General features: G+C 45.8%; 1 protein-coding gene across 1 annotated transcript in view; it reads left to right on the top strand.

The window, feature by feature from the left end:
- The window catches only part of ADAMTS2 (ADAM metallopeptidase with thrombospondin type 1 motif 2), a 408,143-nt gene that overhangs the window by 339,302 nt on the left and 45,489 nt on the right, over positions 1–23,352 (top strand). Inside the window, exons 8-9 of the mRNA XM_015426443.1 lie at positions 1,696–1,828; positions 5,893–6,006. Coding sequence (XP_015281929.1) covers positions 1,696–1,828; positions 5,893–6,006 — 247 coding nt within the window. The remainder of the gene's footprint in view (positions 1–1,695; positions 1,829–5,892; positions 6,007–23,352) is intronic.

Here is a 23,352-nt window from a genome sequence, read left to right as displayed (position 1 = left end):
TGTACAACATATGCCCAACAGGGCTATAAATCAACACAGAAGCTTTAAAGATTTTTATTTATTTATTTATTTATCCTTCAATTTGTATACCGCTCACCCCCTAAGGGCTCTGGGCGGTTCACATATTCAAATACAATCAATCCTTACCTAGGGCCACACATACATTGGGGAGGTGACTAGCCTAACAGGCACCCTCTAGCGCGTCTTTCGTTGTTGTTATCTGTGGAAGATCTTCCTAGTCCGGCGGCGATGTCCTCCTGGCATAGGTCTTCTCTCGGCTGCCTGCGACTTCCTCGAGCCTGGGCCACGCGCACGTCTGCACATGCTCGCTGCTGGCATCTGTCCAGTAGGCTCCGGCCTGCTGCGTCACCCCGCCTCCGCGCTTGCCGGCCCAGCCTCTGCCCACCGCTCGACTTGCCAGCCGCCACCATGCTCTCTGCCGCCGCCGTTGCTCTGCCGCTCACGCTGCCGCCACGCCACGAGGGACGGGTGCCCCCCCGCTCTAGGAGCAGGTACCCATTTGTCTACTTGCCCTTTAACGAGCTTTCGAGCTGCTGGGTAGGCGGGATGACTATGAGAACTGGTGTAGCCTCATTTCTGAAGCCTTCATCAGGTCTTACTGAGCAAAATGTGGAATTTGCTTATTTTGCATTATATTGACTTTACATTCTAAGGAATACTATAATAAAATATTAAACATAAGTGATTGTAATTAGTGTTAAAAAAATAAGAATTCATACTGTATAAGTAATTATATACATGGTGCTGCGGTTTTGTTAATTAATCTATACATACCGTGGTCCTATTTTCGTGTTATATACCACCTGGAGGCAACCATAAGTGTGGTGAATACACGTGCATTTATTTTCCTTCTTCTCATACAGAGTAGTACTTTCCATTCTCTGCCTGAGATTTCAGGGGCAATATTGGGTTCTAGATCATTCTCAGACTGTAATCAGCTCCCTCAAAGGAAATGCGGCTCTATGGAGAAGAGGCAAACATACCTCCTTTGATCCAACAAAACTGCCTACCATCAACAATTCTGCCTTGTCATGACTGAGTTTGACTTAAGAAGCTCTTTGTGGTCTGGGAGTTGTCTGCTGGTTCTGAGATTCAAGGAGCAAACTCTAATGAGGTGAAAAAACAGTAGAGCATATGACAGCCAAACGAATATAAAAATGAAACCAACCCGAGCATGCTCAAGAGAGCAATAAACTAAAGAGAGCATAGGGCTTGTATGTATACTTACTACTTGTGGACACTAACAGAAAATCATTTATTTATGGAGCTTGGCAAGCAGTATTCCTGGATGACTGCTTTGACAGATCATTGACATAAATTCCACAAATGGAAACATAATTAAAGTTTTTGTCCTCCTCCCTATTTCTAGTGACTTATTTTTCTTCTTCTACTACTATTTTCAGATAGCTCGTTTGAGGTAGTCACTATGATCCCTTATCTTTCCTCTAACTTAGTGGTTTAACATATGAAGAGCATGTTGTCTTTTCTCATTTGCAGATCTGTTACAGTGCGATAGCTTGTTCTCTGTAATGAAAGTATTATTAACTGTGCTTTGTGGAACTAGTTTCTGAGAAAATATGCCCTTTATTTTGCTTGGAATAAATATTAACTGAATCTACAAAACTGTAAAAGTCTCACATTCCCATCTGTGGCTGTAATTTTTGCTCACTGCAGTTCCTACGATTGTTTGCGTGATGATCCTTTTGACCATGACTGGCCTTCCCCTCCTCAGCTGCCAGGAATTTATTACTCAATGAATGAGCAGTGCCGCTTTGATTTTGGTTTGGGCTACATGATGTGCACAGCTGTGAGTAGACACTATCGTGCTATACTAACAGGGGTTTTGCATAGGGTTGCCATTCCCCTGACAGGGGGCGGGGGTTTACCCGCTTTCGGGGGGCCTGATCCACTGCCACCGAGCCAACTGGCGGGGGAACCCTGCTCCCAAAGAGCCACATCCATGCCAACGTGCCCGGCACAATGACATCACCCGGGCACGTTGCAGGGGGCGCTCTATCATTTGAGGAAAAACCATATGGTTACCATAGAAAACACCAGGGCATGGAGAGGGACTCCCCCCCCTCGCTGGCAGCCAGGTGAGATCTGACAGCCCTTGTTCTGCAGCTGCCTTTGTAATAAGGTTGCTAAGTTTGGGCTGGGAAATTCCTGGAGATTTGGGAGTAAGCCTAGGGAGGGTGGGGTTTGGGGAGGGAAGGGACCTTGGTGTGGTACAATGCCATAGAATACACCCATCAGAGCAGCCATGTGCTTCAGAGCAATTATCTATGTACTCTTGAGATTAGTTGTAATTCTGGTAGCTCTCCAAGTCCGACTTGTAGGCTGGCAACACTACCCTACAATGGTTTTTAAAGACCTTTAAAACAGCCTGAGAATGGCGGTGGGTTGGTTCCATTTCATTAGCAGTGGCACCTTCTGCCAGAGGAGAGCACCTCTGCTAGTGGAAGAGATCCATGGGCTCCAACTCCAATGTATCCAATTAACACAAAGTGAGAATAACAGCAAACTCTGAGATGTCACCAAATTTGGGGTTTTTAAAACAGTGTAATTATAGTAAGAGGATATATTTCATCATGCCAACTTGTCACTATAAGGAAAATCACATTTATGCAATGACTCCAGCTCCTTTTTCTGAAGTACAATGCTACATGTATTGATAGGGACTTTCTAATGTGAACACAAATATAAATGTGAAGTCCATGTTAAGGATGGCTCTTCTTAGTGTTTGCTACTCACTATCTTCCATTCAGTGTTTCCAAGGGCAAATCTAGGTCTGTTGAATTTAGTATTGTGAGATCTGCTTCTAGCTCAGTACATCTAGGGCTTTCCTAGACTGCAGTGGTAGAACACTAAGATGTGTTTCCTTTCCCCTCGTCCCTATAGTAAATGGTCACAGGATTTAAGCAGTAAGAAAACAAACACCTTCTGCCAGCTCCTACATTTTGATCTTCAGCCCTGAGAGTAGCATCTGGCTGGTATAAAATCACTTTAAGATACACGATTTGTCTCATAAAAACTCATGAAAGCAATCTGTTTTATTTCACATAGAATTACTGTGACTAGATAAAATTACTGTCGCTGTTTCTCCAGCCCAGCCTCCATAATTCCATATAGATTAATTATACTCAAAATACATGCCTCCTGAAATATATTATCTATAGGTGCACCTACATGTAATGGTAATCCCCATGAGTACACCTATTCATAGAACAGAATAGAAAAGTCCCTGTAATTGTGCATGCTCAGCTGGAGTTGCTAGAACATCACTACTGGCATTTACTTTGGCTGATTCTGCATTGGCTTTTCCCTCCATTGTTTTATGAAACCCATGTTGGAACAGAAATTCCCCTCTGCATTGCATGCTTGTTTCACCTCCTTTGATTATTGGGTTTTATGGTAGCTTCCACACTCCATCCCACTTTCAAGTTCTTTGCTCATTGGATTTTACTGTACGTTCTGCATAGATTTATGGCCATTTTATGGCCATTCAGGGGTGACTTTGCGGTCAGTACAGCATTGCCCCGAGGTATTTGAATGTGGTTTTGAGCTGCACTTTTGCCTCCCAGTTGAGAAAATCATAGAATCATAGAATATTAGAGTTGGAAGGGACCTTGCAGGTCATCTAGTCCAACCCCCTGCACTCTGCAGGAGTATACTGAAAGATAGCCCTACATACCTACAACATTCCCGGAAAATGGTCGTCCAGCCTCTGCTTGAAAATATCCAGCAAAGGAGCATCTACCACCTCCTGTTCCACTGCTCAACCACTCTTACAGTTAGGAAGTTTCTCCTGATATTTAGCCGGTAATTTCCACACATTAGATCTAGTCTTGCAATCCGGAGCAATACATGACAGCCCTTCAAATACTTGAACACTGCAATCATGTCCCCTCTACGCCTTCTCTTTCCCAGGCTAAACATACCCAACTTTTTCAGTCTTTCCTCATAAGACTTGGATTCCAACCCTCTCACCATCCTGGTTGCCCTCTTCTGGAATGTGGAGTGAATGCTAAATGCAGAATCGCTTTTTATCATAGAAGCACTTCCCCCCTTCCGTTCTATTCCCCCCAAATCCTATTTTAGACCTTGGTATAACTCAGGTGATTCAAGACTTGGATTGGCAAATTATCATAAATATGATAAAGGTATTTAATGTAGATACTTGCTAACTTGACCAGATGGAGGGAATGGCCAGATAGAGATATAAGAATTCCGCACATGCTTCTGATTCCTCAGCCTACCTGTATGTGCACACAAAGAAGGGGAGGGGAACTGTGGTGTTTTAGTCCTATGATTATCTTAAAGATCATCTCCTTCACTGATACTTATACTATTTAGATAATTATTTAGATTTTTAACCACCAAAGCGTAGAATAGATTATCAGTGTTTTAAAGCCATTTCTATATGATATAAAGTAAAGATGAATCTGCTGTAAAAGAGACAAAGTAATTTCCAAGTCCTTTTCATTACAGTGGGAATGTTTAACCTCCCCTCACCCAGGAGACCCAATCTGAGACGATCCTTTCCCCATGCCTGAAGGGTGGGGAGGAGGGAATCACACTGGGAGTTTTGTTCACAGAACTCACACTATGTCATTTCATAAGTCCTAAGTGTTCCCTCTAAACTGTGGAGTCCTGTGAACAAAAATTCTACTTTGTGGGCTACCGGCATCAAAGTTGTGAGTGAGGCATTGGCTACTGCATAAATTAGTCTGCTCTGGAGCCATCCTTCCTGAGTGAAGACAGAAATGTGTGAGCCAGAGGCTAAAAAACTGTGAGCTTAGAGGGAACACTGGTCCTAACTACACTAAAGCAATAGAAACTATGGATTATAATGTGAATGTCCTAATCCTGAAGTATAAAACAACAAAGAGGGGAGAACAAGCAACACTTCAAGTTAGAACCTACCCTACTTGTTGTCACTGCTTGTCTATTGTTTCTGTTTTATTGGATGTATGAGACCAGTTTTACAAGCTGTGTTTCCATTTAGTGAAGTGTATGGGGCAAAACAGATGGCTTTCAGGTCTTTTTGTATGACAAATATGTTCCATTTATCATGTATATATGAGCAGTAGCACACTTTAAGCTTTGTTAAGATCAGTCTAGTGCAAGAAGAGTTGGATTCCAACCACTTCTGTGTTGATGAGTATTATAAACACTATTTGTCCTGGTCGTGAGTGAAAGATTCTGCTTGTGCCTGTGCACTGAAAATCTCCAATCTGCTTCTCTTTTGAATTTCTAAAGTCACTGGTATTGATCTGTAATCTGAACCTATGTTTACTGCATCCTAAGAGCCATCAGAACAGACCCTAACTTGTCATTCCTGTGCAGGAATGCTGACCAAATACTGCATTAGGAGTGCTGATGACATGCTCTCTTTTTCATCATTGCCGTCTTAGTGCGTGCATAGTATCTAGCCAGTGGAGGAGTGGGCTGGATGCAAGGGAGCTAGCTGAGATTGAATGTGGACATTATTGAATTGATATTAAGTGGCAGGGGAAAGCAATACACAGTTGGTGTTCAGGCTGCCTTGAGCCATCAGGGTTGTAGCCCTAGATGTACACCGGCTCCAAACCAAGTTACAGAGCTATTCAGAACTGACTTTTGCCAATCCCTTGAAGTAAGGTTGAGCGTCCCTCATTTACCCAAACCTGACCTAGTGGCTATTATTTATGCCTTTTTAACCTCAAAACAGTCTACGGGATCACCAACAAAACTATTGATAACAGAGTGTTATGTTAAAGTTTTCCAAGAAGCCTTTTCTTTATATTTTTCCGACTGTTTTGTTCATGTAATGCAAATATTAATATTTTTTCCAGATGCAATTTATGAGCACATGTTCTTTTCTTCCAGTTCCGTACCTTTGATCCTTGCAAACAGCTATGGTGTAGCCATCCTGATAACCCTTATTTCTGCAAAACAAAGAAGGGACCTCCATTGGATGGAACCATGTGTGCTCCTGGAAAGGTGAGAGATTGTCTCACTTTACTGAATGTGGTGAAAGAATAGGGACAAGAATCTGCCGGTTATCATCTGAGCCTATATGTATTTCCTGGAACTCCATATTTAGAATCAGGAACAGCTGAGAGTTGCAGAGTTGGTACATTTGGAACATAAAATTCATGCTAAAGATGCACACTCCATACTTTTGTAAAGTATCACAAGTAATGGTGGGACAAACTTTTTGAAAGGTGAAAAGTATTTAGATTGACGAGTGATTACAGCTTTCATACTTTTATTAGTGAAAAACAAGACAACTTTAGCCAGCTCTAAGGCCGGCTTATATTCCGTGAAAATCACCCCCCCAAAACACAAGCCTACACTGTAATAGGCTATTTACAGTGGCCGAGAGTGCCATGGGCTCTCGGCCGAGAGGCTAGCCCTCGGATTGGTGCAGGCTAGGACCCGCTTAATCCATTGTTCGCTGGAGCGAAGCTCTGAGGTTTAGCAGGACCACGTGGAGTCCCCGGGTGCTATGCGGTCAGGACTGAATACATTGCACCCCTCCCCCCTTGGTCCGGATACACCCACACACAAAGTCCTTGAGATACGCCGGTGTCTTACATTCCCGTGTGGACCGTCGAATCCTTGTCACAGCCAGGACCAGTGCCAGCACCGGGGAGTGTTCGCAGCAGTGCCAGTGTCACAGCCAGGACCAGTGCCAGCAGTGGAGTGATCGCAGCCTGGACAGGGTCGTGGGGTACCTCAGCTGTCTCCAGCAGCTGGTGGGCTGTCGATAGGCTGGGAGCAGCGTCCTGGGGAACGGGGTTAGCGGCTGGTAGCTCTGCAGTATTGGAGGTGTCTGGTTCCTCGAGGTCTTCTGGCTCCAGCGGCAGCGCCTGCTGATGGAGCTGGTCGATGTGGTGGTGAAGAATTTGACCATCCTCGCTGGAAACCTCGTTGGAGTGGGTTCCTTTTACTCTCACCACTCTCGCCAGAATCCAGGGGAGGGGGGCTTAGTGAAGTTCCGTGCATACACTGGGTCCTCCGGGAAGAAACCTTGGGCAGCTTTTGGTGATTTGATATCGGGCTCTCGCTCGGCCGCTCAATCTGAGTGGAGGCGGTCCAGTCTTGTGGTGAGACGTCTGCCCATGAGCAGCTCAGCTGAGCTATGGCCTGTGGTGGTGTGCACGGTGGTTCTTTGGCCAAAGAGGAAAGATGCCAGCTAATAGTCCCAGTCCCTCGCATCTAGCTGGCAAAGCACATCTTTTGTGGTCCTCACCATGTGTTCGGCCTGTCGGTTGGTGGTGGGGTGGAACGGGGCCGAGCGGATGTGGCCGGCAGCGCCCGCTGACAGAGCTGGTCGATGTGGTGGTGAAAAATTTGACCATCCTCGCTGGAAACCTCGTAGGAGTGGGTTCCTTTTACTCTCACCACTCTCGCCAGAATCCAGGGGAGGGGGGCTTAGTGAAGTTCCGTGCATACACTGGGTCCTCCGGGAAGAAACCTTGGGCAGCTTTTGGTGATTTGATATCGGGCTCTCGCTCGGCCGCTCAATCTGAGTGGAGGCGGTCCAGTCTTGTGGTGAGACGTCTGCCCATGAGCAGCTCAGCTGAGCTATGGCCTGTGGTGGTGTGCACGGTGGTTCTTTGGCCAAAGAGGAAAGATGCCAGCTAATAGTCCCAGTCCCTCGCATCTAGCTGGCAAAGCACATCTTTTGTGGTCCTCACCATGTGTTCGGCCTGTCGGTTGGTGGTGGGGTGGAACGGGGCCGAGCGGATGTGGCGGATTCCATAATAACTGGTGAACTCCTGGAACTCTCCTGACGTGAAGGCAGTTCCGTTATCCATCACCAGGGTGTCCGGGATGCCCTGGGCACTGAAGATCCGCCACATGGCTTTGATGGCAGATTTTGAAGAGGTTGATGGTACAGGCACTACCTCCAGCCATTTACTATATGTGTCAACCAGAATGAAAAACAACTGTCCCTGGAACGGCCCCGCAAAGTCGAGGTGGAGCCGAGACCAGGGGCGGTGCAAGGATTCCCAGGCCCTCTCCGGGGCCCTGGGCGGGTCTGGGCATGAGGCTTGGCAGGGTTGACATTTTTTTACCTTGTTCTAGCCGGCGAAGCACATCTTTTGTGGTCCTCACCTTGTGTTCGGCCTGTCGGTTGGTGGCGGGGTGGAACGGGGCCGAGCGGATGTGGCGGATTCCATAATAACTGGTGAACTCCTGGAACTCTCCTGACGTGAAGGCAGTTCCGTTATCTGTCACCAGGGTGTCCGGGATGCCCTGGGCACTGAAGATCCACCACATGGCTTTGATGGCGGATTTCGAAGAGGTTGATGGTACAGGTACTACCTCCAGCCACTTACTATATGCGTCAACCAGAATGAAAAACAACTGTCCCTGGAACGGCCCCGCAAAGTCGAGGTGGAGCCGAGACCAGGGGCGGTGCAAGGATTCCCAGGCCCTCTCCGGGGCCCTGGGCGGGTCTGGGCATGAGGCTTGGCAGGGTTGACATCTTTTTACCTTGTCCTCAATGTCCCAATCCAGCCCCGAGCACCAGACGTAGCTTCTCGCCAGCGCCTTCATCCTCACAGCCCTGGGGTGGTGCTCATGCAGCGCCACTATGACTCGTTGTTGGAGTGGGGCTGGGATCATCACCTGACCTCCCCACATCAGGCAACCTTTGTACACTGACAACTCGTCTTTCCTTGAGACAAATGGCATGAATTCAGGACCCTCTTTGGCCACAGGACACCCCCTCCCCACCCAGTCCAAGACCTGACAGAGAACCTTGTCCCTGGTCGTGAGGCGGGCGACCTCCCACACATGAACCGGGCAATTGGGATGGGCTTCCAAGAGGGTGACCATGTGGGCTGGGGCCAGATCGGGGTCCATGGCGGGCAGTGGAAGGTGGCTCAGAGCGTCCGCGTGCCCCATGGCTGTACCAGGCCAATGGATGAGCGCGTAGTTGTAGCAGGCCATAAAAATGGACCAATGCAGGACCCTGGGAGAAACCATCTGTGGTGTCTGACGGTCGGGGGCCAGGAGACCCAGGAGGGGTTTATGGTCCGTCACCAGTGTAAAGGGCTGCCCATAGAGATAGTGGTGGAATTTTTTATGCCCGCCACTATCGCCAGCACCTTCTTGTCAATTTGTGCGTAATTGCGCTCCGCTGGTGACAGGTCCATGAATAGTAGTTGACTAGAACCTCCTGGTTGTCCGGAACTTGAAGTCAGCAAGTTCTTGACCCCCCGGAAAGCCATGGCGTGCGTGGGCCCCCAGGCCCAAGGAGCGTTCTTGTCCAGGAGGTGGTGGAGCGGTTCCACCACCGCGGCTTTCAGGGGCAGAAAAGCATGGTAAAAATTGAGTAAGTCCAAGAAAGCCTGCAGTTCTGGTTTGGAAGAAGGGGGGGGCCTGCGTGATCACTTTAATCTTATCGTCTGTGGGGTGGATCACTTGGGCATCCACAGCAAACCCCAGAAACTCAATGTGGGGCACCCCAAGGAGGCACTTTTATTTCTTTACCTTGAGGCCGGCGGAATTGAACCTCTGAAGCACTGCCCGGAGCCGATCTGCGAAGGTGGCGGGGCCCAGTGCCGTGATGATCACATCATCTAAAAACAGCTGTACTCCTGGGATGCCTTTGAGCAGGGAATCCATAAAAGATTGAAAGATTCCCAGGGCCACACACACTCCAAATTGTAGCCTAGTTACTTTAAACGCCCCGCTGTGCGTAGCTATTGTTTGTGCCTCCGCAGAGGCTGCATTGACCGGTAACTGCTGGTAGGCCTGAGCCAAATCTAGCTTACCAAAAATCTGTGCCCCAGCCAAAGTGGCCAAGACATGGCTTACCACCAGAAACGGGTAAGCATGGTCCTGTAGGGCTTTGTTTATCATGCATTTATAATCAGCACATATATGCACGTCCCCGTTCGGCTTTACCGGCATGACGATGAGGGTCTCCCATCGTGCAGACGCAACCGGTTCCAGCACCCCCTGCTCAACCAGGCGATCGAGCTCCGCCTCAATTTTAGGCTTCATAGCTAGCGGGGGAAGAAGGGCCTTTATGTGGATGGGCCAGATGTTGGGGTCAAGGTCCAGAGAAATGGGGCCCCCAGTGTACCGCCCCAGAGTCCCATCGAATACCCTAGGGAATTCCTCGCAAACAGCAGTAAAGTCCGGCGGCTGAATCTGGTTCACCCCAGTAATCGTAAGTCCCAGGGGCCTGAACCAGGAAAGGCCCAGCAGACTGGAGACTTTACCCTCCAGCACCAGCAAGTCTAATTGCCCGCAGAAGTCCTGGAACTGCACCTTAAACTTGCCCCAGCCCTGGATCACCACAGGATTCTTGTTAAAGTCCTGCAAGTTGAGACCCTGTGGCTTTTGCAGGAGGAGTCCCCCCCTTGGGCAAAGAGAGTGTAGCATCTCCACCAAAATGATGGAGAAGGAGGACCCGGAGTCTATTTCCATGCTACAGGGGAACCCCTCTATTAACACCGTTACGTACACTTTGGGGCTATTAGGGGGCAAGTTACTGACCTGGTGCTGCTGCTGGTGGTTCACGATCATGTTGAGGTCGGAGGGAAGTTTGGGCTGGTGCGTCGAAGCCTTCTGATGCTTTCCCTGAGAGCGACAGACTCGGGCTATGTGGCCTGCCTTGTTGCATGATCTGCAGACCGCATCCCTGAAGCGGCACGACTGCCACTCATAAGCTTCCCCGCAGCTGGCACAAGCAGACGAGGGAGCTGATGAAGCCTTGCCTGAGGTGGATCCAGACAATTGATGAGAGTGCTGAGACGACTAGTGGCGGACCTGCAGGACCTCTTCCTCATCTGAGACGTCGGAACCAACAGTCGCTTGTGTGCGGTGGATCACCTCAGTGCAGCGGTCTTTATGGGCCTTCTCGTATGTGGTGGCCTCCCGGATCGCTTTGTCGAGATCCAGGTTGTCTTGGCTGACCAGCTTCCTCCGGAGGTTGGGCTCCCGTAGGCCCAAGAGGAACTGATTTAGTAGAGCGTCAGCCAGATCTGGGAACAAACACCTTGTGGTGGCCCACTGCAGAGCCGCAAGAAAGTTGGAGGCGGTCTCATCGGGGCCCTGGACTTTTGCAAAGAAGTCCATCTGCTCCACAAATGTCGTTGGTTTGGGAGCCAGGTGGTCTGAAAGTGCCTTGACCAAAGTGGTGTATGACTCATCTTTGGTCAGCCAGGGTGCTATCAAGTCCTTCAGTAGAAGATGGGCCTCCATCCCACAGTGCCAGAGGAGGTATGCCTTCTTCTTACCCAGATTGGTGACATCATGGATGGTGAAGTGGCTCTCAAGGGTCTCAAGCCAGGTCTCCCATTGTGTGGGGTGGGAGATGTCAAAAGCAGGGAGGCTCTTGGAGGCGGCAGCCATCTTACTGGTTCCATGTGGAGGTGGCGGCTCAGGAGTGGAGCGGTGCTGCTCTCGGGGTCAGCGGTGCGATGCTCGTGCTAGGAGCGGTGCAGTGAGCGACAACCGAAGATGCTGGCATGCGGTGATCTCAGCGCAGGGCTCGATGCGATGCTCAGTGCTTGGTCTCTGTTCATGGGAAGTAGAATCCCATCTTCGTCGCCAGTGAAAAGTACTGAGACTGACGAGTGATTACAGCTCTCATACTTTTATTAGTGGAAAACAAGACAACTTTAGCCAGCTCGCAGGCCGGCTTATATTCCGTGAAAACCACACCCCAAAACACAAGCCTACACTGTAATAGGCTATTTACAGTGGCCGAGAGTTCCATGGGTTCTCGGCCGGGAGCCTAGCCCTCGGATTGGTGCGGGCTATGATCCGCTTAGTCCATTGTTCGCTGGAGCAAAGCTCCGAGGTTTAGCAGGACCGTGTGGAGCCCCCGGGTGCCACGCGGTCGGGACTGAATACATTACAAAGGGTGAGTAGAAAAGAAAGGATATTGGATGGATACTTCATGCTGATATATAAGCAAAACAGTACATAGATTTGGGCATGTATACAGTACATAGATAAGTGTCCTGCTGCCAGAGACAGCACTTGGCTCAAGTATAGTCCTGGGCCACAGGGGTTGATAGTTTTTCAATCAGGTGCAGTCTCTTTTGGCCTTTAGGCCTCAGGAAAGCTGTACCAATATCAACATGGCCCCATCTGTGGATACTTAAATCTGAAGGTTGAAGATATGAACAGATAAGATAGACCTTTCTATGAACCTGAGTAAAGCCCAACATTTGCAGAAAAATCTGAAATCTTAAAAAAAAAAATTGAAGGATTGTGTGTGTATAAAATGCTGTCAATGCACAGCCAGTTTACGGTGATCCCAGCAAGGGACTTTAAGGGCAAGTGAGAAGCAGAGGTGGTTTGCCAATGCCTTCCTCTGCAGAGTCTTCCTTGGAGGTCTCCCCTCCACCAACCCTGCTTAGCTTCCGAGATCTGACAAGATCAGGCTATGCCATGTCACTTTCCCTCCCACTAGGGAGTTAAAACCCCACAAAATATCAGAAGCAGTGCTGTACTTTTAAGAAATGCCTTCTAAGATCTCGGTGGCCATTGTGGGGGTTGCTCAGTAACCACAATATTGCCAGCCTTCAGATCTTGGTTTCTGTCATTAAAATGCAAGGAGGAGGGGCAGAGCCCATTCCAGGTCTATTTTGGCTTCCCAGACCACTCCTGCCCAGCAGCAACTACCAGGCAATTTGCTACCATGTAGTTTAGGCAACTCACCTAGTTGTAGCTGTGGCTATGACTTGATGCCACATAACTTGCCTGAGCCCAGCAGCAGCCTGTGCAAAGCTTGTATAACTTAGCCAGGCCTTGCAGTGGCCACCCTATAACTTGCCTGAGCAACATGCTACCACAGGACTTTTGCAACTTGACCAGAGTTTTCCCAAGGAGAGACTGCCACCTGGGGGGGGAGAGATGAGAGCCAGTGTGGTGAAATTGTTAGAGTGAGACTAGGATCTGAGGGACCCAGGTTCAAATTCCCACTCTGCCATGGAAGCTTGCTGAGCGATCTTGGGCCAGTCTTGTGACATCATGGCCGGGGGCTGCCTATATACTCAACAAGAAATAGAACACAAGCTACAGGGATGGGTATCCTGGTTTGAATACGAACAAGTTAAACACTTAATATGCCATGACTCACATCCCCCTCCGCCGGACACAATTTTACGCCCGTTTGAAGACCTTATGGTGGCTCAGTCCTTACCTAACAGAGGACTGGTATCGAAAGTTTACTATCTTCTCAATTTTCAACTTAAAGAGGATCAGGCCGGATATCAAATAAAATGGCATAGAGCTATTGGTCAGGTGCTTACCTCTGAACAGTGGACTGCGATCTGGTCCTCTCCTCTTTGCCGCTCCCATTCCACCAATATTCAAATGTTAACCTATAAACTTCTATTTCGATGGTACCTGACCCCACATCAGCTGCATGGCATCTCTGACAGATGTTGGAAAAACTGTGGTGGCCGGGGCACCTATATTCATTGTTGGTGGGAGTGTCCCAAGGTCCGGGCCTTCTGGAGAGAAGTTAATGCCCAAATATTTCTAATTACAGGTTGCACCCTCCAACTGCAACCCTCCTTGTTCCTCCTGAATTATTGGAGCCATCCCGCCCCCAATGGGCTTATGAAAGAGCTAATAGAATTATGTCTTGCGGCTGCTAGGAATGTTATAGCATTTCATTGGAAATCTAAGAAGACACTGCTACTGAGCGATTGGTATCTGAAGTTGTGGGACTTTTTTCTACAGGACAAAGTTTCCACTAGTATCCTTCGATCTGAAAATCAACCTGACCCTGACAACCTCCAAGAAAAATGGATGCCCCTCTTAGAAGCGTCAGCAGCACATAAAATCAACACTTCCCTGTTTGTTTTGCATAAACATCAGGATTTGCTTTCCTATTTTTAACTGTTCTTTTAAATTTTAAGTAAATAATTTTTTTTAAAAAATCTTGGGCCAGTCACTCTCTCTCTCAATCTAATCCATCTCATGGAGTTGTTATAAGGACAAAATGGAGGGGAGGAGAATCATGTAATCATGTTTTGAGTCCCCATTAGGGAGAGGTGGGATATAAATCAAGTAAATAAATAACAAATAAAGCTTAAGACCAGGAAAAAGCATAGGGAAAGGGATATAGGGTAGTGAGGTACCCCATAAGTCTTTGTGGGTTCCCCACTTGTCTTTTAATGATATGCACTTTCGAGGTACCCCACTTGTCTTTTAATGATATGCACTTGCACTCTCTCTCCTTTACTTCGCAAGTATCATTTTAATTCATTTGTAGTTAGTTTCTTCTTTTTTAAATTAACTATTCTGATTATATGCTTAATGATTAAAGAAGTCTTGGAATGGAAAGCTGGAACAATCCTACACTCAGATTTTCCACATGTAAAAGGATTGGCAGGACTTTTACCTGCTCATTTATCTTACATGGTTAATTTCCTGTTGAATCTTTGCAATGTATTTTGTGCTGCTGTTTTACCTGTTGTTTCATTCATATGATTTATTGATGGTTTTAATGCACCTTAATATTTTTATTGATTTTACTGTAAGCCACTTTTGGCATAATTTATGGAGAAGCAGCTAAATAAATGATAAGAAACTGAATTGGATCCAGTGAAAAATTTCCATGAATAGAAGGGGAAGGAGTTTTTTGCCAATTCCCCCTCATGTTGTCCCCAAGCACTGGGGCTGCAGTGGGAGAAAGAAGGTGAAGAAGTTGGTGGAAATCCCTTCCATTGGTGGTGATTTTATGCAGGACTAAACCCACTTTCTCCAGTTCATGGATATCACACAGCAGCATAGGAAGCAATTCCCTGTAACTTCTTCCTGTATTGCTCTAAACTCACCATGTAAGCAGCAGGGTCAGTGACATGGATCTTTCCCATATGTATGTCATCTAGCCAAAAGGAAGGGCAGCATGGATTGTTAGGGAAAGAACCATCTCTTTGGCCCTAGCTGTGTGGTTCCTTCCTACAAAAACTCCCAGGACCACATGAGATTACAGGCGAGTGGTCTCTGTGTTGATACTGGAAGGTATGAAACCTCCTCAGACTTTTCCTTCATCTTAGAGTCATGTGTTATTTTATCTCTTGTCTGTTTTTCTTCCCATCTGAACTGTTAATTAATGACTTTATAGCCTTTGCTGTAAAATGAATCCATAAAACAAGTGTTTTATTGAACAAATTAACAAGGGACAAGGCAGCTCTTCTGAATTCCGAAACCAGGTTTTATTTGTGTTTTTGAATATAACAATTAGCCTTTATGTGACTGGTCTAATAAAAAGCCTAATAGTTTACTAAAATCCCTGACAAGAAGGAATAAATACGAGTAATGAGCCTAATAAAAAGTATAATAATAATGCAATGCTGAAAATCCCTTCTCTTGGGAAATGATTTTATTGTTGCTGTATAGTGCAAACTTTGCATGTTAAAATAACTGAGTTATTATCCTTTTCTAAAAATCCAAGGATATGGAAGAAAGGGTTATGAATAGACAAACTATTGCAGAATAAAATATACAAAACTAATTTGAACTGCTGGTGTAAGAAGTTGGCAGATCTGACCTTGTAGAGCTTTCCTGTTCCTCATTTGTATTATTCCCTACAAGCCTGAATGTATACATATTTTATGATGTTATTAGACTGCTGCTGAGCAGGTGGAGGGGGGGAATCAATTTTATCACACCCATTTGCATTACGTACGAGGAGAAAGTGGAGTGTGTGTTGCAATCTCATCTTTTGCTGTTGGATTATTAGAAAATGGATAACGGTGCTGTCCACTGCCAAGCAGGTCACAGATGGGAAGTTAATGCTCGTTCATTTTGCTATATAAAGTCAACCTGGTTCAGCAAGGGCATCCTGTGCATGGAATCAGGCTCCCACATGCAAGTCCCTTCCTAGATTTGGTACCCAGTGGGGAAATGTGCTCCATGTGGCATCGAGGGCTGCTCAGACAAGATGAGGATCCAGCCTGTAGCACAAAACAGAAGGTTGGCACTGTGGGAGCCCCAGTGAGCTATTGTGGAAAACTGGAGTTATATGTAACAGATTTGAATGACAGTGCTTAATGGACCAGGGTCTGTTAAGGGACTCTTTTCCCTAAATACCAACAAAAGGTTATTGGGAGGCCATTTTAGAACAAGGTTCTCATAGTGCACCTTCCACACAATGCTAGCTCAGTTCAAAGTGCCAGCTGCTGCTGCCGCCTCCACCCTTACCTGGTGCAGAAAAGGGCAACTCGAATGATAAAGAGGTTGGAACACTTTCCCTATGAGGAAAGGTTAAGGCGCTTAGCCCCACTGGTGGACCTCCTGATGGCACTGGTATTTCTGGCCACTGTGTGATACAGAGTGTTGGACTGGATGGGCCTTTGACCTGATCCAACATTGGCATCTCTTATGTTCTTATGACCCAGAGCAGCTAATTGTCCTTGCTTCGGCATACTTCACCACCCCCTGGCCTCTTTAAAAACAGCACAGCAAAATGTGCGTGCCTTGTAGGGCTTTCATGCTTTAATGAGAATTCAGGCATCATTTTCAGCTGCCAGTTGCCAGACAGCCAAAATGGTGGACAAACTCTCACAAGAGGAAGGAGTCCAGTGAGAGTTCGGGAAGCCCTATAGGCCATGCATGGCTTGCTGCTCTGTTTGTAGCAAGAAGGCAAGGAGGATTAGCTGCTTCTGCTTCCAGCTGGGAGGCCAGGTGAGGCAAGGGAGGTGAGGCAGGCAACGAGGAGGTGAAGGAGGCAGTTGCAGAGGAGATGGGAAGGCAGGATCTGATAAAAAGTGGACAGGGACAGGGCATTGCTATCCCTTCCCATTCTCCCACATGACGGTAACTTTATGGAGCTGATCCTGCCTCTGTGCTGACCAGTCTCTGGAGGCCTCTTTTATTATAGATGCATACTTGATCAGTAGTAGAGGCAACGAGGAGGAGAAGGAGGCAGTTGCAGGGGAGATGGGAAGGAAGGATGGGAGGCTGATAAAAAGTGGACAGGGACAGGGTGTTGCTATCCCTTCCCATTCTCCCACATGAGGGTCACTTTGTGGAGCTGATCCTGCCTCTGTGCTGACCAGTCTCTGGAGGCCTCTTTTATTATAGATGCATACTTGATCAGTAGTAGATACCTTCAGGTACATTTAAACACAGAGAAATATTTAAATAAAGTATTTGTTTCCCCACACATCTGCTCTTCACATGTGGTAATAATCTCCTGAAAATATGAACAGCTGGCTGATATATCAGTTGGTAAATGGTTATCTGGATCACTTTTACTTTGCTGCTAAAAGAGCAGCCTTCTGCCCCTTTTCCTTTTTTCTATAAATGAGTATGTAAAGGGTCTAGTATGATAAAGAGAGATGTTATGCTGTCAAGTCAGCGCTGTTCAAGCTGGGGGAGAGCAGCCAAAGTCTCTCTCACTCTCTCATCTCTTTCTCTTTTCCTTTGTGTTCTAGTTGTTTTTTTTGTACCAGGATATGGCCAAACTGGAAGAAATATTCTCTGTGTTTATTTATTTGTTTGGGATATGTTTATGCCACCTCTCCAGAGTCCTACCAAACATGGCTGCAAAGCTTAAAGAGACAGTCTTTTATTTTTTTTTCTCATTTTCTTTTCTAAAGTGTTATTTTTATTGAAAAAATGTCAGTGTAAAATTAGGAGCTGAGCTCTATATGCTTTAGTAACAAACAGGCAGAACAACTATGTAGATCTGAATATATGCTGGTATTAAACTACCCCTGTTAGCCCAGCTTTGTGCAGCTATTGAAAGATTTAAAAATCTTTATCATCTGTCCATCTAGCTGAGATACCTAGTTTTCTCATCCTTTCCCTGTATTGTATGCCCTTACATACTGTCGAACCTACATTTTATGAATCTAATAACTGCTTTTAAAGCCCCTTTTAATTTTAGTGCTTTGTATACATTTTAAGTAATATTTCTACTAGTAACCTCTCTTTTCAAACTGTTTCCTGATAGGTTGATGGTTTTCAGGATAATAAAAATATCATGTAGCAATGGTTCACTGCTATTATGCCTAATGTGTCACTTTGGCAAGATATTTTTCTGGCTCCTTAAAAGTGATGATGGGTTCCTCGTGTGAACTGGACTGATTTCTCACATGAAACTCATTTGGCTCTTGTGTGGCAAGAAGAGACTGGATTTTATGGCATCTTGTGCTGTAAAGAGGTTGCCTGTCATCTCATGCCTTCTCCAAAGGCTATTAAATATAAACATCACTCAAAAGGTTTTTGCTGTCAAGAAAACACAACAGACTTCTATGCATATTAATGTTTTATGTAGATCCAGGTGGGTAGCCATGTTGGTCTGAAGCAGTAGAACAAAGGTTTGAGTTCAGTGGCACCTTTAAGTCCAACAAAGTTGTTGGTATTAAAGGTGCCACTGAACTCAAACTTTGTTCTAATGTTTATTTAGGTTTTTCAAGGTGTTATGTAATGTAGGTAGTGAAATGTTCTTAGCTGGCAAGGTTAGGCTCATGCCTCATCCACCTTTGCAGTTGGAGTTGCCCGTTCTTCCAGATTCACCTGTTTGGAAGAGAGTATATTCATCCCACCCCTGTAGGAAGCAGCCGTGGAACACTGTCTGCAGTTTCTGTTTGTGCTATTGTATGTGGACAGGTGGTGAGCCTGAAAGACAAAAGGAAATATTAATGTTTGACTAGAAGTAGCATAGCAAAATGCCTGATGCTCAGCTAGGAAGTTAGTGGTGGTCTGTGATGCATTCAACAGGCTGGGTGAAAACGTAGATTTGGAATTTCATGAGCCACAGGGGGTCTACACAGCACATATTTGCCATGTGGCCTGTGTGGGACAGTGCTAGCACTTGTTGGAGTGTAAGGGTTATTAAGTAACCACACTGTTGGGCTGAGAAGGAGGTCACGGGAGACTGGTATTGGGGGGGCATAGAATCTTATTCCCCTGCTTACCTGTGTGGGACCCATTGTCCTTGCATCCTCAGTCAGAGTTGACATGACATTTATGTTGGGTGTCTGTGTACCAGTAAGAGCTCTAGGGAGACAAATGTTTGCAATATGTTCTTCCTGTATTTATCAGCCTTGGCAGTTTGTGCAGTGCCCTATGTGATTTACAGGTGTTTTTGGCAGGGTTGCATACTGTCACTGGTGTTCCATGATTGACTGCATAGGGTTAGTCAAACGCTAAGCTCCATCATGACAATATAGGTACAGTGGAAGGATATAGGTGGTTATTTTTGTTTTTCCATTGGTTTCATTGAGAGCGTTATAACTTTAACCATTATAAGCGGTCACAACAAACCTCTGCAAGACCTTAGGATACTAAGTTCCATTCCCCTGCTACAACACCCTCAACACTACCCAACTCTTAAGCTGCAATCTTATGCAAACATACTAGGAAGTAAGCTACAGACAATCATCAGAAGGTAAGTGATAAAGTTCTAGTATAAAAGCCAGGCAAATCTGCCCTGAGGAATGACGGGATGGGAGACCACCTAGAGAACCATATGTAAGGTGATCCGAGTTCCATAAAGGAGGACCAGGGAACAAATCTGTAAATAGAGCTAGGACTGCGTTGCAAGACTCAAATGTTAGTTGAATTGCTAGTAGCCATGGTGATTAAAGGGAACCTCCACGTTCAGAGGCAGTAAACCTCTGAATACCAGTGTCAGGAGGGTTGCCAGGTCCAGTCGTTACACTGGTGGGGGGATTGGGGTGGCATTCCGGGAGTGGGTGGGGATGTTGTGCGACATGCATACATCACCCAGAAGTGACGTAGGCACGCCAGTGACATCGGGGGCAACACTCTGGTTTCTGGGCAAAACTATGGTAAAGTTGCCCTCAAACCATAGAGCTTTGGTCAAAAACCAGAGCATCACCCCCCCCCCCATGTCACCAATGCACCTACGTCATTTCTGGGTAATGTCAGCACATCGTGCACAATGTCACTGTTTGGGGTGGGGGGAAATTTCCTCCCACTGGCCAGCTGGCCGCCAGCAAGCAAAAGCCTGCAAAAGTGGGGTATCTCCTACCCCCACTTGGGGATTGGTAACCCTAGTCAGGAGGCAATATCATGGGAAGTCCTCGGCCTCTTTGCCCTGTTGTTGGACCTCTGGAGGAACTGGTTAACTACTGGAGGAGACAGGATGCTGGACTAGATAGACCACTGGTCTGATCCAGCAGGCCTCTTCTTCTCTTCTCGTCTTGTGTTCTTATTCTATCATTGTTGTGATTACACATTAGTACCAAGAGTTCTCTCAGTAACTAAATCAGTTGTGGTCAACAATGATGTGCGAATCAGGTCACACATATTCAGTTTCGTTAAGCTACAAAGCAGGTTCCATTTCAGTTAAGTGTATGAAGGAAGTAGCTCAACTCTGTCAGAATATTTTCATTGGAAGTTTGTCAGGGAAAAGGAGAACAGCATTATAATCAATTAAAGATGTTGGTTCAGAAATATTCTCCATTTGCCTCCACTTTAGAGATCTGAAGTTTTCATGATTTCATACCTCTATTCCCATCTGCCATTATTAAAAGTGCGAGCCAATCTAAATATGGTCAGTGCGTCAGAAAAACATCCTGACTTTGCAACAGCTGAATGAATTAAGTGCCAGAACTGGTTGTTACATTGGTTTTGTTTAGTTAGCATCATCTTGCTGATGGTTCTTCTTAATTCTTCTGAGCCTCAAGTGCTGATATAGAGCAGAAAACTGATAGAGCAGCCTATCCATCAGCAAAATGATCAACAATGTTCAGTGTTGAATTGAACAGCATTTTTAGAGGATTTAGACTGGACAGTGAGGTCTGAAGAACTGGCTGGAAGTGGTTAGGTTTATGGGAAGGTCGGAAGAAAATTCACCCATGAATTTTGATGTTGTGGTGCTTGGAACATTCTGTGATAGTATCAAGAATGAATGTGGGAGTTTTCTTTGCAATTTTGAAAGGAGACCAGTGTGTATCCAACAGAAACTTGAGCCTTGCAGTTCATCGGCATTTTGGTTAATGTTTGTCCCTTACCTGAGGCTATTAATTCACACCTTAGATCTACAGTATACACACTTTATAAAATCAAATGGTAGCCCAGGCTAGCTTGATTTTATCAAATCTTAGAAGGTCAGGATGGAGTGATAATCGGGGGGGGAGGATTGATCTTGAAGAAAACTTTTCTGAGCCCTGTCTACCTTACTTCTAATAATTAATTCATTGCATGGAAAGACAAAGGGATATGAACAGTCCATACCCTTTTCCTTGCATGTTCTCAAATGCCATTTAGTTTTCTTCCATAAAAGCTGGAGAATCAAATAAAAGATACAGTAAAGGAAATTAACCAAGGGGGAAAAATGTTTTCCAAAGGCAATCAACACAGTCCAGATGATTTCACACTGAGAAAGCTGACCTCAGCTTCTCCCAGACAGGAGACAGATGGATAAATATGTGCTGTGTTAGTCACCACAGAGACAGAGAAAATTGGACTTTTCAAAAGAATATTCATTGGCTTCCACAGCCTTTTTGTTCGATACAGCCCTCACAGGCAATCTTTAGCAGATTAACAGATGGAATGGGCTAAACCAGCCCTGTCAATACATCGCTGTGTCATAAAAGGACATAGTAATAACCTTCTCATTGGCAGGATTTTGCCACATTAGAGGAACTGAAAACGTTAGCCATGGGGAAAAATATTTTGCAGTTCACCGCAAAAATTTCATACATAATGGTCCAAGTTCAGATGAACCAATTATACTTTTTTCCCTTTGTGTATCTAACTGATCTACAACCCAACACATTTTAGGCCACCCCAGTATGCATATTGAGTCCTCAGATTTTCTTTATATATTGCTTCAGTCATAATCTCATAGGGTTAAATAGTTATTCAGGTAAATTCTAGGTATCTAGGACTCGGTTGGGAGGTGGTCATCAAGTCACAGCTGATTTATGGTGACCCTATGGGGTTTTCAAGGTGTTGCCTCTTGATAGGGAATTTTTTTAAAGACCTCAGTCCCCAGGACCTCACAGGAAAATTGCTGAGGGCCACCTGATTGGGTTCATCCTTGGTCCCCCTTCTCCTAAATCTCCTTTTTAATAGCTCATCAAAGTTTACAATAACAAGCCTGTGCATCTATTCCACCACCGCTAGGTTGTTCTGCTCACTCACTCTCCACAGCAAGTCCATCTGGTGAGGGCAGGCCCTTCCATGGCTAGCCCTGTCTACAGTAGGCTGACATCCTTCTTCCTGAAGAACACTAAGCTTTCTGCCTCCTGGGACAGTCATACCACTGATGAATGTGAGCGGTTCTCTTGACAGCTAGGAGTTTGCTCACTTTTCTCTTTTGTTGCCATCAGCATCTCATCTGTTCTCTTTGTCTACCATCTGCTGGACTCTCCTGAAGCCAAGTGTCTCCTTCCCGGGCCAGTCCCCCAGGTGTCCCTGCTCACCAGCTAAATCCGCTTGCCCACTTATTAGTGGGGTCAAACCGACCTGTTCCTTACACAAGGCAAAAGACATTCAGAGGTGGTTTGCCATTGGCTGCCTCTGCATTGTTACTCTGGACTTCCTTGGTGGTCTCCCATCCAAATGCTAACCCAGGCTGACACTGTGTGGCTTCCAAGATCTGACAAGATTTCCAAGAAGATGCAGTCCATAAAATACGAACGTTCCTTTTACACAACTATTCCATGAAATTGGGATCATATATACCCTGTCAGGGCCACATATTTTATACCTTCATTAAATAAAATGTCATAGTTCAGTCTGGAAAAAAACTGGATTAAAGGAAGATCCCCAAAAGACTCAGTCTCTACAGCAGTGCAGTTTTTTACAGTTTCAGACTGACCTATGAACGTTTTCCATGGAGCAGCTGTTCCTATTTACCTTATCCCATAGAATTTACTGGGTGGCATTGGGAACCAAATCTTCATTCTCCTTTCCCATTCCCAAGTCCTGTTTGTTTGTGAATTGGTGCACAGCACCATTTTCTATTACTGTTCTACAAGAACTAGTGGCGAAGGACACAACATGATTTCCAGAAATGAACTAGTGGCGAAGGACACAACATGATTTCCAGAAATGAAATCTCTCCTTTGGGTGATTCCTATGACTGGATGCTTATGGGTAATGTTTACAATTTGCTGCCTCATCCCTAACTAGCCTAAGAACAGCAACTGGTTATCTCTGCTGCTGTTCATAGAAATGTCAAGGGAACGATTTGCAAGTTTCAACTATTCACACAAGTCAGACAAACAGTTAAATTTCAAAGGCCTTCCTAAATAAACATGTCTTTAAATTGTGATCGAAGACCAGAAGAGATGGTGCTGCAGAAGAGATGGTGCTGCTAAAGGTTATCTTCAAAAGGAGGAAGTTCCACAGCCTGGGAACAGCCACTGA

Source organism: Gekko japonicus, unplaced genomic scaffold (genome assembly GCF_001447785.1).
Source record: "Gekko japonicus isolate JY-2015 unplaced genomic scaffold, Gekko_japonicus_V1.1 scaffold1030, whole genome shotgun sequence".
Classification (NCBI taxonomy): Eukaryota; Metazoa; Chordata; class Lepidosauria; order Squamata; family Gekkonidae; genus Gekko; species Gekko japonicus.
Note: the sequence above shows the minus strand (reverse complement) of the source record. Positions and strands in the feature narration are given on the sequence as shown.